The 14,047-nt window shown below is 44.9% G+C and overlaps 1 protein-coding gene across 4 annotated transcripts in view; it reads left to right on the top strand.

Annotated features, from left to right (window-relative positions):
• The window catches only part of LOC128704268 (E3 ubiquitin-protein ligase HRD1), a 57,326-nt gene that overhangs the window by 31,082 nt on the left and 12,197 nt on the right, over positions 1-14,047 (top strand). For all 4 annotated transcript variants that reach the window (XM_053799357.2, XM_053799356.2, XM_053799355.2 and 1 more), the window contains one exon: positions 4,652-4,853. In XM_053799357.2, the coding sequence (XP_053655332.2) occupies positions 4,652-4,853 (202 nt within the window). The remainder of the gene's footprint in view (positions 1-4,651; positions 4,854-14,047) is intronic.

The raw sequence follows: 14,047 nt of genomic DNA, 5'->3' as shown, positions 1-14,047 counted from the left end.
CCGACAAGATGAGAGTAAGACACATGTGCAACATCTGGGTATCTTTATTGTAGACGTTTCGCCATCCAGTGGCTTTATCAATACAAATTCTAGGACATAACTTGAAGACAGTAGAACTATGTACAGAAGATGAGGTAATCAGTCCCTCAAACTAGGAGTAGGTGCGAACAGCACCATAGTCGTGGAGATTCTGAAGCAGAAGAAAGAATCCTGGCGCTTATATAGTAACGTCAGGTGTAGCAGACGAGGGCATATTCACTGGTAGGCGGGATTCCCCAGTGGAAGTAGGTCCTTCCCAAAGAGATGGGTTAGTTGTAGAAGTAGTTGTCGTAGTCGTGAAGGTTATGTACATGTCCTCAGAATTAAGATTCCATGATGTTGCAGTGTCTGACAAGTTGTGTACGAAATGCCCTCGTCTGCTACACCTGACGTTACTATATAAGCGCCAGGATTCTTTCTTCTGCTTCAGAATCTCCACGACTATGGTGCTGTTCGCACCTACTCCTAGTTTGAGGGACTGATTACCTCATCTTCTGTACATAGTTCTACTGTCTTCAAGTTATGTCCTAGAATTTGTATTGATAAAGCCACTGGATGGCGAAACGTCTACAATAAAGATACCCAGATGTTGCACATGTGTCTTACTCTCATCTTGTCGGTATTATATACCATTTCGTACACAACTTGTCAGACACTGCAACATCATGGAATCTTAATTCTGAGGACATGTACATAACCTTCACGACTACGACAACTACTTCTACAACTAACCCATCTCTTTGGGAAGGACCTACTTCCACTGGGGAATCCCGCCTACCAGTGAATATGCCCTCGTCTGCTACACCTGACGTTACTATATAAGCGCCAGGATTCTTTCTTCTGCTTCAGAATCTCCACGACTATGGTGCTGTTCCCACCTACTCCTAGTTTGAGGGACCGATTACCTCATCTTCTGTACATAGTTCTACTGTCTTCAAGTTATGTCCTAGAATTTGTATTGATAAAGCCACTGGATGGCGAAACGTCTACAATAAAGATACCCAGATGTTGCACATGTGTCTTACTCTCATCTTGTCGGTATTATATACCATTTCGTACACAACTTGTCAGACACTGCAACATCATGGAATCTTAATTCTGAGGACATGTACATAACCTTCACGACTACGACAACTACTTCTACAACTAACCCATCTCTTTGGGAAGGACCTACTTCCACTGGGGAATCCCGCCTACCAGTGAATCTGCCCTCGTCTGCTACACCTGACGTTACTATATAAGCGCCAGGATTCTTTCTTCTGCTTCAGAATCTCCACGACTATGGTGCTGTTCGCACCTACTCCTAGTTTGAGGGACTGATTACCTCATCTTCTGTACATAGTTCTACTGTCTTCAAGTTATGTCCTAGAATTTGCATTGATAAAGCCACTGGATGGCGAAACGTCTACAATAAAGATACCCAGATGTTGCACATGTGTCTTACTCTCATCTTGTCGGTATTATATACCATTTCGTACACAACTTGTCAGACACTGCAACATCATGGAATCTTAATTCTGAGGACATGTACATAACCTTCACGACTACGACAACTACTTCTACAACTAACCCATCTCTTTGGGAAGGACCTACTTCCACTGGGGAATCCCGCCTACCAGTGAATCTGCCCTCGTCTGCTACACCTGACGTTACTATATAAGCGCCAGGATTCTTTCTTCTGCTTCAGAATCTCCACGACTATGGTGCTGTTCGCACCTACTCCTAGTTTGAGGGACTGATTACCTCATCTTCTGTACATAGTTCTACTGTCTTCAAGTTATGTCCTAGAATTTGTATTGATAAAGCCACTGGATGGCGAAACGTCTACAATAAAGATACCCAGATGTTGCACATGTGTCTTACTCTCATCATATCCGGTAAGCCCTGTTGAGCAATACTCCATACAAATCTTGCTCAGCAATGCCGTATGTGTCGCGAATAATCAAAGGTAGAATCACCTGTGCGGACTGAGGTGTAACTACACCCCTCACTAAATCAAAGCACACAGTGTTGACACGCCTTCTTGTATTCTGCGCCATCTTGTGAAAATCAATCTGCGCAGGAAGGCCTCTCAACCAGGAGCGTGTGTGCAGCACAATCTCACGGCCCTATAGCGATGAGGTCAATGACATCATGTACCTATTATATTCAGCATAACCACTACAGCACTATTATTCCCTTTATAAATCACTGACCATTATTATCATTGCATCATGCATAAGACTATCAAATCATATAAACTCAAGAAAGTAAAGAATTGTTTATATTCACAGGCACTTCTTAAATAAACTTTTTTCTGGATTTCATATTGGCAAAATCATCAATTATATTCTGAAAATCAATATTTCTTGTTAGATCAGACTCAGTGGTCAACAAGGCTAGGTTACACAATTTGTCTTGGCTCATTGTTGAACGGAGCTGGTTTTTTCACTCTTTTCAAAACAGAAAATGAACGTTCTCCTTCACAGTTAGTAGCTGGAAGTGTTAGGTAAAGGCGATACACTATGTCAACATTAGGGAAGGTTTCTGAGATACCTGCATTTCTTAAATGTTTCAAAGCAGCTGAGGGCGCACATTTTTCAGGTGGAGCTTTAATCTGATTCATATACCCAGAAAAATTAACTATTTCTTCAACAAATGTGTCCTGAACATCTGCTGAAAGGTGTTGTTGCAACTTTAATGCAGATTCTTTCAATTCTGCATCTGGCATAGTAGTAATTTTGAACAGAAATCCAAACTTGTCATTGAGATTCTGGTAGATTTCTTTTCTTTTCACCAATTCTGTAATCAGTGAATCCAGAATGACGAAGTATGTAGCTGTCTTACATTTCTGCCTTGGTAGCAACATAATTTCATTGGCAGGCTCTTCAAAATTGCGTTTCCTCTTGGATGAGCCCCTGAACCCCTTGGACCGCGGGGCCCTAGGCAAATGCCTAGTTTGCCTATGCGGTAATCCGGCCCTGGGTATATATGAGGTTGGGTGTATATATGAGGTTGAGTGTACATAGGTTGGGTGTATATATGAGGTTGGGTGTATATATGAGGTTGAGTGTATATATGAGGTTGAGTGTATATATGAGGTTGAGTGTATATATGAGGTTGAGTGTATATATGAGGTTGAGTGTATATATGAGGTTGAGTGTATATATGAGGTTGAGTGTATATATGAGGTTGAGTGTATATATGAGGTTGGGTGTATATATAAGGTTGAGTGTATATATGAGGTTGAGTGTATATATGAGGTTGAGTGTATATATGAGGCTGAGTGTATATATGAGGTTGAGTGTATATATGAGGTTGAGTGTATATATGAGGTTGAGTGTATGAGGTTGAGTGTATATATGAGGTTGAGTGTATATATGAGGCTGAGTGTATATATGAGGTTGAGTGTATATATGAGGTTGAGTGTATATATGAGGTTGAGTGTATATATGAGGTTGAGTGTATATATGAGGTTGAGTGTATATATGAGGTTGAGTGTATATATGAGGTTGGGTGTAAAAGAGAGCATGACGTGAGGCGTGAAGTGCGCCTAACTTTACATTGCTTCCTAAACGACCCAACATAAGGAGGTAGACAGTGTTGTTTTGATTGAAATTGTTCCAGATGCTGATTCAAGCCACATTTTCTTATGACTGCCGCCTCATTGCTAAGTCAAGAAGAACAAAATAGCACTTTATACACGTTTAAGGATATCAGAATAGTTTGTGCACGTTCAAGGTCAGAATAGTTTCTGCACGTTTCAGGAGATCATAATAGCAGTTTGTATTGGTTTAGCTGCACCTCTAGCCAGGAAACGTCAGGTTCCTGAATTTAGCATAAATCTGCATGCTCATTTACATAAGAGAAAGTCCTTGATTATACAAGTCTGTTAAGAACCCGAGTTACAAGTGTGTGTAATACTGCACTACGAACCCACAACACAGTACACAGAGGAAGTATTTGTGGGGTAATGTAATTGTGAACAACCCTTCAAGGACGTGGTGGGAATACTGGTGAAGGGCTCTTGTTCCAGTGAGTTGTAGTAACATCCCTGTCCTAGGATCAAGTCAGATTACCTCCCACTTCTCAGACACTATTGGATCCCAGTGGAAATAAGTCGCTCGGATTTTTTGGGGGGGTTATTATTGGTAACTTATGTATATTACTATGTATGATAATTGTACTGATGTGTACCTGTGCCTAAATAAACTTAGCAAGTTTAATTAGGCACAGGTACACGTATTAGTACAATTATCGTACACATATAAGTTCAATTATCGTTCACACATAAGTACAGTTATGGTACACAAGTACAATTATGGTACACACAGAAGTACAATTATCGTACACACAGAAGTACAATTATGGTACACACAGAAGTACAATTATCGTACACACACAAGTACAATTATCGTACACACACATGTACAATTATCATAGTGTAAATTACTTAGGATAACCCAAAAAAGTCAGACGAGGGGATTTATTTCCATTAGGGTTCAGCTGTTGTCTCTAAATATAATAAATTATTATTATTATTATTATTATTATTATTATTATTATTATTATTATTATTATTATTACTATTATTATTACTATATGCATATTTTGTGATGGTGTGCACCAACAGGTCTGCAGTACACACAGGTCTGGTGGCCTCCTTAGGCTGGGTGGTGGTGTGGGTGGCCCACTGGACACAAGTATTTCTGTGGCATGTCCTGAGCATGGTAGTGAGGGCACTGGTGGTGCCCTTGGTGGTGGTGGGTTGTATTCTACAGCTGCTACACCGCCTCTACCTCACCTTCCACGGTCCCAGGACCACCAGCAACCAGGTGAGCATTACTACTCCATCTTCATGACTACGTACGAAAGAAAGTCCATGGGGGGGAGGTGTTTAACCTGGGGGACAGGATTAAGTGATTTTTGTGAGGCATAATACCGTGACTGGAATAATAATGTGACTTTGTAAATGGTGTAAGGCGGACTAAAACCTCTTTGTAAGCTTCTCTCTCCTATTGAGAGCTTATTTCTTCAGTAGCATTGAAAATTGGGTTGGTCAAATGCTTGTTAGTGGGATGAATTGTAAAGGACCTGCCTAGTATGGGCCAACAGGCCTGCTGCAGTGTTCCTCCTTTCTTATGTTCTTATGTTCTTATCTGCGGGTCATTTGTGTATTGTAACCCAGGGCAGTAACAGCCTGGTTGATCAGACCCTGATCCACCATGAGGCCTGGTCTCAGAGCCGCGGGGGCGTTGACCCCCCGAAACCCCTCTCCAGGTAAACGTAGATTGAAAAAAAAAACAGCAACCATAGAAATAACACAAAATAGCGAAGGATGACTTAAGTAATTGACGTGAATGTTAACTGTGATCAAAATAAAGTTATATTAACGAAACTAACAAAAGCTAAAGTAACAGCTAACGCAGAAACAGAACAACGACAGCTAAAGCAAAAATAATACCAACAACGGCTACAACTACACCAGAAACAACAGCTACAATTAAAAATATTGTCACTAGTAGAAATAAAACCAACAGCTAAAGTATAAAACCAAAACCAACAACAGTTAAACCAGAAACACCAAAACCAACAACAGTTAAACCAGAAACACCAAAACCAACAACAGTTAAACCAGAAACACCAAAACCAACAACAGTTAAACCAGAAACACCAAAACCAACAACATTTAAACCAGAAACACCAAAACCAACAACATTTAAACCAGAAACACCAAAACCAACAACATTTAAACCAGAAACACCAAAACCAACAACAGTTAAACCAGAAACACCAAAACCAACAACAGTTAAACCAGAAACACCAAAACCAACAACAGTTAAACCAGAAACACCAAAACCAACAACAGTTAAACCAGAAACACCAAAACCAACAACAGTTAAACCAGAAACACCAAAACCAACAACAGTTAAACCAGAAACACCAAAACCAACAACAGTTAAACCAGAAACACCAAAACCAACAACAGTTAAACCAGAAACACCAAAACCAACAACAGTTAAACCAGAAACACCAAAACCAACAACAGTTAAATCAGAAACACCAAAACCAACAACAGTTAAACCAGAAACACCAAAACCAACAACAGTTAAACCAGAAACACCAAAACCAACAACAGTTAAACCAGAAACACCAAAACCAACAACAGTTAAACCAGAAACAACCAAAGTAAAGCCAACAATAGCAGAAACAAAAACCAACCACAGCAAAAATAATAAACGCAACAAAATAAAACCTTCAAAATAACAATTAGAGAAAAAACTAAACCAAAGAAACCAAAAGCAATAAAAGCCACAAAGACAACAGTAATACAACAAAACAAAATCACCACCGCATAAAGCAAAGAAAAGCAATAAAAGTCACAAAGTGATAATACAAGGAAAAACTCACCACCAACTAAACCAAAGACAAAAGTCTTGAAGAAGACAACAAAATCATTTGCAGCAACAGACAAAAACCGCAACAAAGGAAGTACTATAACAATAACAACAGCCACAACACAAGTGTCTAACACCATCACGTCATCACCAGGATAATAGACCTTCCCTTGTCTTCAGTAACTTCTGGAGCATAACACACATGTACAACACTTAGGTATCTTTATTCCGAAACGTATCGCCTACGCAGTAGGCGTCTTCAGTCGAGTACAGAGAAAGCAGAGAAGCGTGTTCGTGTAAGTTTGCCAGGACGTGTCCTGGCCAGGGTTTTCTTCATGTAGTGACCCGGCAGTCTACCTACCTACCTGGAGGGCATTCCGGGGATCAACGCCTCCGCGGCCCGGCCCACGACCAGGCCTCCCGGTGGATCAGGGCCTGATCAACGTGGCTCCTGGAGTGTCAGAGTTGGTACAAGTGGTGTACTATACAGCTTTGTGGCGAGGGCACGGTGAACAGTCAAGTGGAGTACCATTTACAACCCTATAGCTGGGGACAAGGGCGCAGTGATCCGTCTTCGTGTCAAGTGGAATACCGTTTACAGCCCTGTGACGGAGACTGCCTTATAACAAGGGCACTATCACTCTTTCAACTGCAATTGAGCCATTCCTGGCACTCAGGCTGCAGCCCGAGTACCAGAACGACTGAAGAGATTGTCTGGAGGCGTGTTGAACATCTGACATCTAAAAGAAGTTAACTGAAGATGAGGCAACAGTATGGAGACTATCAAAGATGAGACGCAGATAATTTTGACGGGAGAGGCGGAGCTCACTAGTAGCAGTAATGTAATCATTGAGAGGGCAGGGCCCTCTCAGATCCATCCCTTCTCACTTCAGACTAGTGGTCAAGCAAAAAAAAAAAAACGTTATCTAAGATATTTTCTGTACCAAGATACCATTGTGTTGCAGTATCTGACAGTGATAAGAGAGAGACTTTAGTGTGTTTGAACTTCGGTCATTTGCTATGATTGACGCGTGAGAGATGCTTCCCAGGGCGGTGGTAACCTGCGGCTCACAATCCCAGGGCGGTGGTAACCTGCGGCTCACAATCCCAGGGCGGTGGTAACCTGCGGCTCACAATCCCAGGGCGGTGGTAACCTGCGGCTCACAATCCCAGGGCGGTGGTAACCTGCGGCTCACAATCCCAGAGCGGTGGTAACCTGCGGCTCACAATCCCAGGGCGGTGGTAACCTGCGGCTCACAATCCCAGGGCGGTGGTAACCTGCAGCTCACAATCCCAGGCCTGTGGTAACCTGCGGCTCACAATCCCAGGCCTGTGGTAACCTGCGGCTCACAATCCCAGGGCGGTGGTAACCTGCGGCTCACAATCCCAGGGCGGTGGTAACCTGCAGCTCACAATCCCAGGCCTGTGGTAACCTGCGGCTCACAATCCCAGGCCTGTGGTAACCTGCGGCTCACAATCCCAGAGCGGTGGTAACCTGCGGCTCACAATCCCAGGGCGGTGGTAACCTGCAGCTCACAATCCCAGGCCTGTGGTTACCTGCGGCTCACAATCCCAGGCCTGTGGTAACCTGCGGCTCAATCCCAGGCCGGTGGAAACCTGCGGCTCACAATCCCAGGTCGGGTGCAGACGAATGGACAACTGTTGAGACCGTTCATTTAGCAGTAGATAGGATACCTGGGTGTTAGTCGACTGTTAAGGGTGGCATCCTGGGGTGGTGGTGATCTATACGTTATATGCAGCTGGGCTTTGAAATTAATCAAGATAGGATAGCAGGTCTTGGCCTGTAAATAAGCCGAGGTAGGCTAACAGATCTTAGCCAGTAAATAAGCCGAGGTAGGCTAACAGATCTTAGCCCGTAAATGACCCGAGGTAGGCTAACAGATCTTAGCCAGTAAATAAGCCGAGGTAGGCTAACAGATCTTAGCCTGTAAATGAGCCGAGGTAGGCTAACAGATCTTAGCCTGTAAATAAGCCGAGGTAGGCTAACAGATCTTAGCCCGTAAATGACCCGAGGTAGGCTAACAGATCTTAGCCAGTAAATAAGCCGAGGTAGGCTAACAGATCTTAGCCCGTAAATGACCCGAGGTAGGCTAACAGATCTTAGCCAGTAAATAAGCCGAGGTAGGCTAACAGATCTTAGCCTGTAAATGAGCCGAGGTAGGCTAACAGATCTTAGCCTGTAAATAAGCCGAGGTAGGCTAACAGATCTTAGCCTGTAAACAAGCCGAGGTAGGCTAACAGATCTTAGCCTGTAAACAAGCCGAGGTAGGCTAACAGATCTTAGCCTGTAAACAAGCCGAGGTAGGCTAACAGATCTTAGCCTGTAAATAAGCCGAGGTAGGCTAACAGATCTTAGCCTGTAAACAAGCCGAGGTAGGCTAACAGATCTTAGCCTGTAAACAAGCCGAGGTAGGCTAACAGATCTTAGCCTGTAAACAAGCCGAGGTAGGCTAACAGATCTTAGCCTGTAAACAAGCCGAGGTAGGCTAACAGATCTTAGCCTGTAAACAAGCCGAGGTAGGCTAACAGATCTTAGCCTGTAAACAAGCCGAGGTAGGCTAACAGATCTTAGCCTGTAAACAAGCCGAGGTAGGCTAACAGATCTTAGCCTGTAAATGAGCCGATGTGGGCAAACTAATCTTATCTAATTTCACGTTATTTAACGCTTAATGTTCTTAACTCTAAATTTTACGTGGTACAATAAATTTTAATGTGTAAGCGTTCCTATACTTGTATCAGTGTTTATCACTATATGATTTTCGAGGCAGAATTTCTAAAATTTAATTGACCTGGAAAGTAATTTTGATTGTTACCTGCGGGATGGGAATTAAAAAATATAACGTAGCTACTTATTTGTAGCTACAGAAGCAGAGTTCTTTTTGTAGTGCACCGTGTGTAGTGCACCGTGTGTAGTGTGTGTGTGTGTGTGTAGTGTGTGTGAACCTTGTGTACCGTCTGTACTGTGTGTGAACCTTGTAGTGTACCGTCTGTAGTGTGTGTGAACCTTGTAGTGTGTGTGAACCTTGTAGTGCACCGTGTGTAGTGTGTGTGAACCTTGTAGTGCACCGTGTGTAGTGTGTGTGAACCTTGTGTACCGTCTGTAGTGTGTGTGAACCTTGTAGTGCACCGTCTGTAGTGCGTGTGAACCTTGTAGTGCACCGTGTGTAGTGTGTGTGAACCTTGTAGTGCACCGTCTGTAGTGTGTGTGTGTGTGTGTAGTGTGTGTGAACCTTGTGTACCGTCTGTAGTGTGTGTGAACCTTGTAGTGTACCGTCTGTAGTGTGTGTGAACCTTGTAGTGCACCGTCTGTAGTGTGTGTGAACCTTGTAGTGCACCGTCTGTAGTGTGTGTGAACCTTGTAGTGCACCGTCTGTAGTGTGTGTGTGTGTAGTGTGTGTGAACCTTGTGTACCGTCTGTAGTGTGTGTGAACCTTGTAGTGCACCGTGTGTAGTGTGCGAACCTTGTAGTGCACCGTGTGTAGTGTGTGTGAACCTTGTAGTGCACCGTCTGTAGTGTGTGTGAACCTTGTAGTGCACCGTGTGTAGTGTGTGTGTGTAGTGTGTGTGAACCTTGTAGTGCACCGTCTGTAGTGTGTGTGAACCTTGTAGTGCACCGTGTGTAGTGTGTGTGTAGTGTGTGTGAACCTTGTAGTGCACCGTCTGTAGTGTGTGTGAACCTTGTAGTGCACCGTCTGTAGTGTGTGTGAACCTTGTAGTGTACCGTCTGTAGTGTGTGTGAACCTTGTAGTGCACCGTCTGTAGTGTGTGTGAACCTTGTAGTGTACCGTCTGTAGTGTGTGTGAACCTTGTAGTGCACCGTCTGTAGTGTGTGTGAACCTTGTAGTGCACCGTCTGTAGTGTGTGTGAACCTTGTAGTGCACCGTCTGTAGTGTGTGTGAACCTTGTAGTGCACCGTCTGTAGTGTGTGTGACCCTTGTAGTGCACCGTCTGTAGTGTGTGTGACCCTTGTAGTGCACCGTCTGTAGTGTGTGTGAACCTTGTAGTGCACCGTCTGTAGTGTGTGTGACCCTTGTAGTGCACCGTCTGTAGTGTGTGTGAACCTTGTAGTGTACCATCTGTAGTGGGTGTGAACCTTGTAGTGCACCGTGTGTAGTGTGTGTGAACCTTGTAGTGCACCGTGTGTAGTGTGTGTGAACCTTGTAGTGTACCATCTGTAGTGGGTGTGAACCTTGTAGTGTACCATCTGTAGTGGGTGTGAACCTTGTAGTGTACCATCTGTAGTGGGTGTGAACCTTGTAGTGTACCATCTGTAGTGTGTGTGAACCTTGTAGTGTACCATCTGTAGTGGGTGTGAACCTTGTAGTGTACCATCTGTAGTGGGTGTGAACCTTGTAGTGCACCGTCTGTAGTGTGTGTGAACCTTGTAGTGCACCGTCTGTAGTGGGTGTGAACCTTGTAGTGCACCATCTGTAGTGTGTGTGACCCTTGTAGTGTACCATCTGTAGTGTGTGTGAACCTTGTAGTGCACCGTCTGTAGTGGGTGTGAACCTTGTAGTGCACCATCTGTAGTGTGTGTGACCCTTGTAGTGTACCATCTGTAGTGGGTGTGAACCTTGTAGTGTACCATCTGTAGTGTGTGTGAACCTTGTAGTGTACCATCTGTAGTGGGTGTGAACCTTGTAGTGTACCATCTGTAGTGGGTGTGAACCTTGTAGTGCACCGTCTGTAGTGTGTGTGAACCTTGTAGTGCACCGTCTGTAGTGGGTGTGAACCTTGTAGTGCACCATCTGTAGTGTGTGTGACCCTTGTAGTGTACCATCTGTAGTGTGTGTGAACCTTGTAGTGTACCATCTGTAGTGGGTGTGAACCTTGTAGTGTACCATCTGTAGTGGGTGTGAACCTTGTAGTGTACCATCTGTAGTGGGTGTGAACCTTGTAGTGCACCGTCTGTAGTGGGTGTGAACCTTGTAGTGCACCGTGTGTAGTGTGTGTGAACCTTGTAGTGTACCATCTGTAGTGGGTGTGAACCTTGTAGTGCACCGTCTGTAGTGGGTGTGAACCTTGTAGTGTACCATCTGTAGTGGGTGTGAACCTTGTAGTGCACCGTCTGTAGTGTGTGTGAACCTTGTAGTGTACCATCTGTAGTTGGTGTGAACCTTGTAGTGCACCGTCTGTAGTGGGTGTGAACCTTGTAGTGCACCGTCTGTAGTGTGTGTGAACCTTGTAGTGCACCGTCTGTAGTGGGTGTGAACCTTGTAGTGCACCGTGTGTAGTGTGTGTGAACCTTGTAGTGTACCATCTGTAGTGGGTGTGAACCTTGTAGTGCACCGTCTGTAGTGGGTGTGAACCTTGTAGTGCACCGTCTGTAGTGTGTGTGAACCTTGTAGTGCACCGTCTGTAGTGGGTGTGAACCTTGTAGTGTACCATCTGTAGTGGGTGTGAACCTTGTAGTGCACCGTCTGTAGTGTGTGTGAACCTTGTAGTGTACCATCTGTAGTGGGTGTGAACCTTGTAGTGCACCGTCTGTAGTGGGTGTGAACCTTGTAGTGCACCGTCTGTAGTGTGTGTGAACCTTGTAGTGCACCGTCTGTAGTGGGTGTGAACCTTGTAGTGCACCGTCTGTAGTGGGTGTGAACCTTGTAGTGCACCGTCTGTAGTGTGTGTGAACCTTGTAGTGCACCGTCTGTAGTGTGTGTGAACCTTGTAGTGTACCATCTGTAGTGGGTGTGAACCTTGTAGTGTACCATCTGTAGTGGGTGTGAACCTTGTAGTGTACCATCTGTAGTGGGTGTGAACCTTGTAGTGCACCGTGTGTAGTGTGTGTGAACCTTGTAGTGCACCGTGTGTAGTGTGTGTGAACCTTGTAGTGCACCGTGTGTAGTGGGTGTGAACCTTGTAGTGCACCGTGTGTAGTGTGTGTGAACCTTGTAGTGCACCGTGTGTAGTGGGTGTGAACCTTGTGCACCGTGTGTAGTGTGTGTGAACCTTGTAGTGTACCATCTGTAGTGGGTGTGAACCTTGTAGTGTACCATCTGTAGTGGGTGTGAACCTTGTAGTGCACCGTCTGTAGTGTGTGTGAACCTTGTAGTGCACCGTCTGTAGTGGGTGTGAACCTTGTAGTGCACCGTCTGTAATGTGTGTGAACCTTGTAGTGCACCGTCTGTAGTGGGTGTGAACCTTGTAGTGCACCGTGTGTAGTGTGTGTGAACCTTGTAGTGTACCGTCTGTAGTGTGTGTGAACCTTGTAGTGTACCATCTGTAGTGGGTGTGAACCTTGTAGTGTACCATCTGTAGTGGGTGTGAACCTTGTAGTGCACCGTCTGTAGTGTGTGTGAACCTTGTAGTGCACCTTCTGTAGTGGGTGTGAACCTTGTAGTGTACCGTCTGTAGTGTGTGTGAACCTTGTAGTGCACCGTCTGTAGTGTGTGTGACCCTTGTAGTGTACCGTCTGTAGTGTGTGTGAACCTTGTAGTGCACCGTGTGTAGTGTGTGTGAACCTTGTAGTGTACCGTCTGTAGTGTGTGTGAACCTTGTAGTGTACCATCTGTAGTGTGTGTGAACCTTGTAGTGCACCGTGTGTAGTGTGTGTGAACCTTGTAGTGTACCGTCTGTAGTGTGTGTGAACCTTGTGCACCGTGTGTAGTGTGTGTGACCCTTGTAGTGTACCGTCTGTAGTGTGTGTGACCCTTGTAGTGTACCGTCTGTAGTGTGTGTGAACCTTGTAGTGCACCGTCTGTAGTGTGTGTGACCCTTGTAGTGTACCGTCTGTAGTGTGTGTGACCCTTGTAGTGTACCGTCTGTAGTGTGTGTGAACCTTGTAGTGCACCGTCTGTAGTGTGTGTGACCCTTGTAGTGTACCGTCTGTAGTGTGTGTGACCCTTGTAGTGTACCGTCTGTAGTGTGTGTGAACCTTGTAGTGCACCGTCTGTAGTGTGTGTGAACCTTGTAGTGTACCATCTGTAGTGGGTGTGAACCTTGTAGTGCACCGTCTGTAGTGGGTGTGAACCTTGTAGTGCACCGTCTGTAGTGTGTGTGAACCTTGTAGTGCACCGTCTGTAGTGGGTGTGAACCTTGTAGTGCACCGTCTGTAGTGGGTGTGAACCTTGTAGTGCACCGTCTGTAGTGGGTGTGAACCTTGTAGTGCACCGTCTGTAGTGTGTGTGAACCTTGTAGTGCACCGTCTGTAGTGTGTGTGAACCTTGTAGTGTACCATCTGTAGTGGGTGTGAACCTTGTAGTGTACCATCTGTAGTGGGTGTGAACCTTGTAGTGTACCATCTGTAGTGGGTGTGAACCTTGTAGTGCACCGTGTGTAGTGTGTGTGAACCTTGTAGTGCACCGTGTGTAGTGTGTGTGAACCTTGTAGTGCACCGTGTGTAGTGGGTGTGAACCTTGTAGTGCACCGTGTGTAGTGTGTGTGAACCTTGTAGTGCACCGTGTGTAGTGGGTGTGAACCTTGTAGTGCACCGTGTGTAGTGTGTGTGAACCTTGTAGTGTACCATCTGTAGTGGGTGTGAACCTTGTAGTGTACCATCTGTAGTGGGTGTGAACCTTGTAGTGCACCGTCTGTAGTGTGTGTGAACCTTGTAGTGCACCGTCTGTAGTGGGTGTGAACCTTGTAGTGCACCGTCTGTAGTGTGTGTGAACCTT

The sequence above is a fragment of the Cherax quadricarinatus genome, chromosome 84 (genome assembly GCF_038502225.1).
Source record: "Cherax quadricarinatus isolate ZL_2023a chromosome 84, ASM3850222v1, whole genome shotgun sequence".
NCBI classification, from domain to species: Eukaryota; Metazoa; Arthropoda; class Malacostraca; order Decapoda; family Parastacidae; genus Cherax; species Cherax quadricarinatus.
This window is presented reverse-complemented; position numbering and strand designations above follow the sequence as displayed.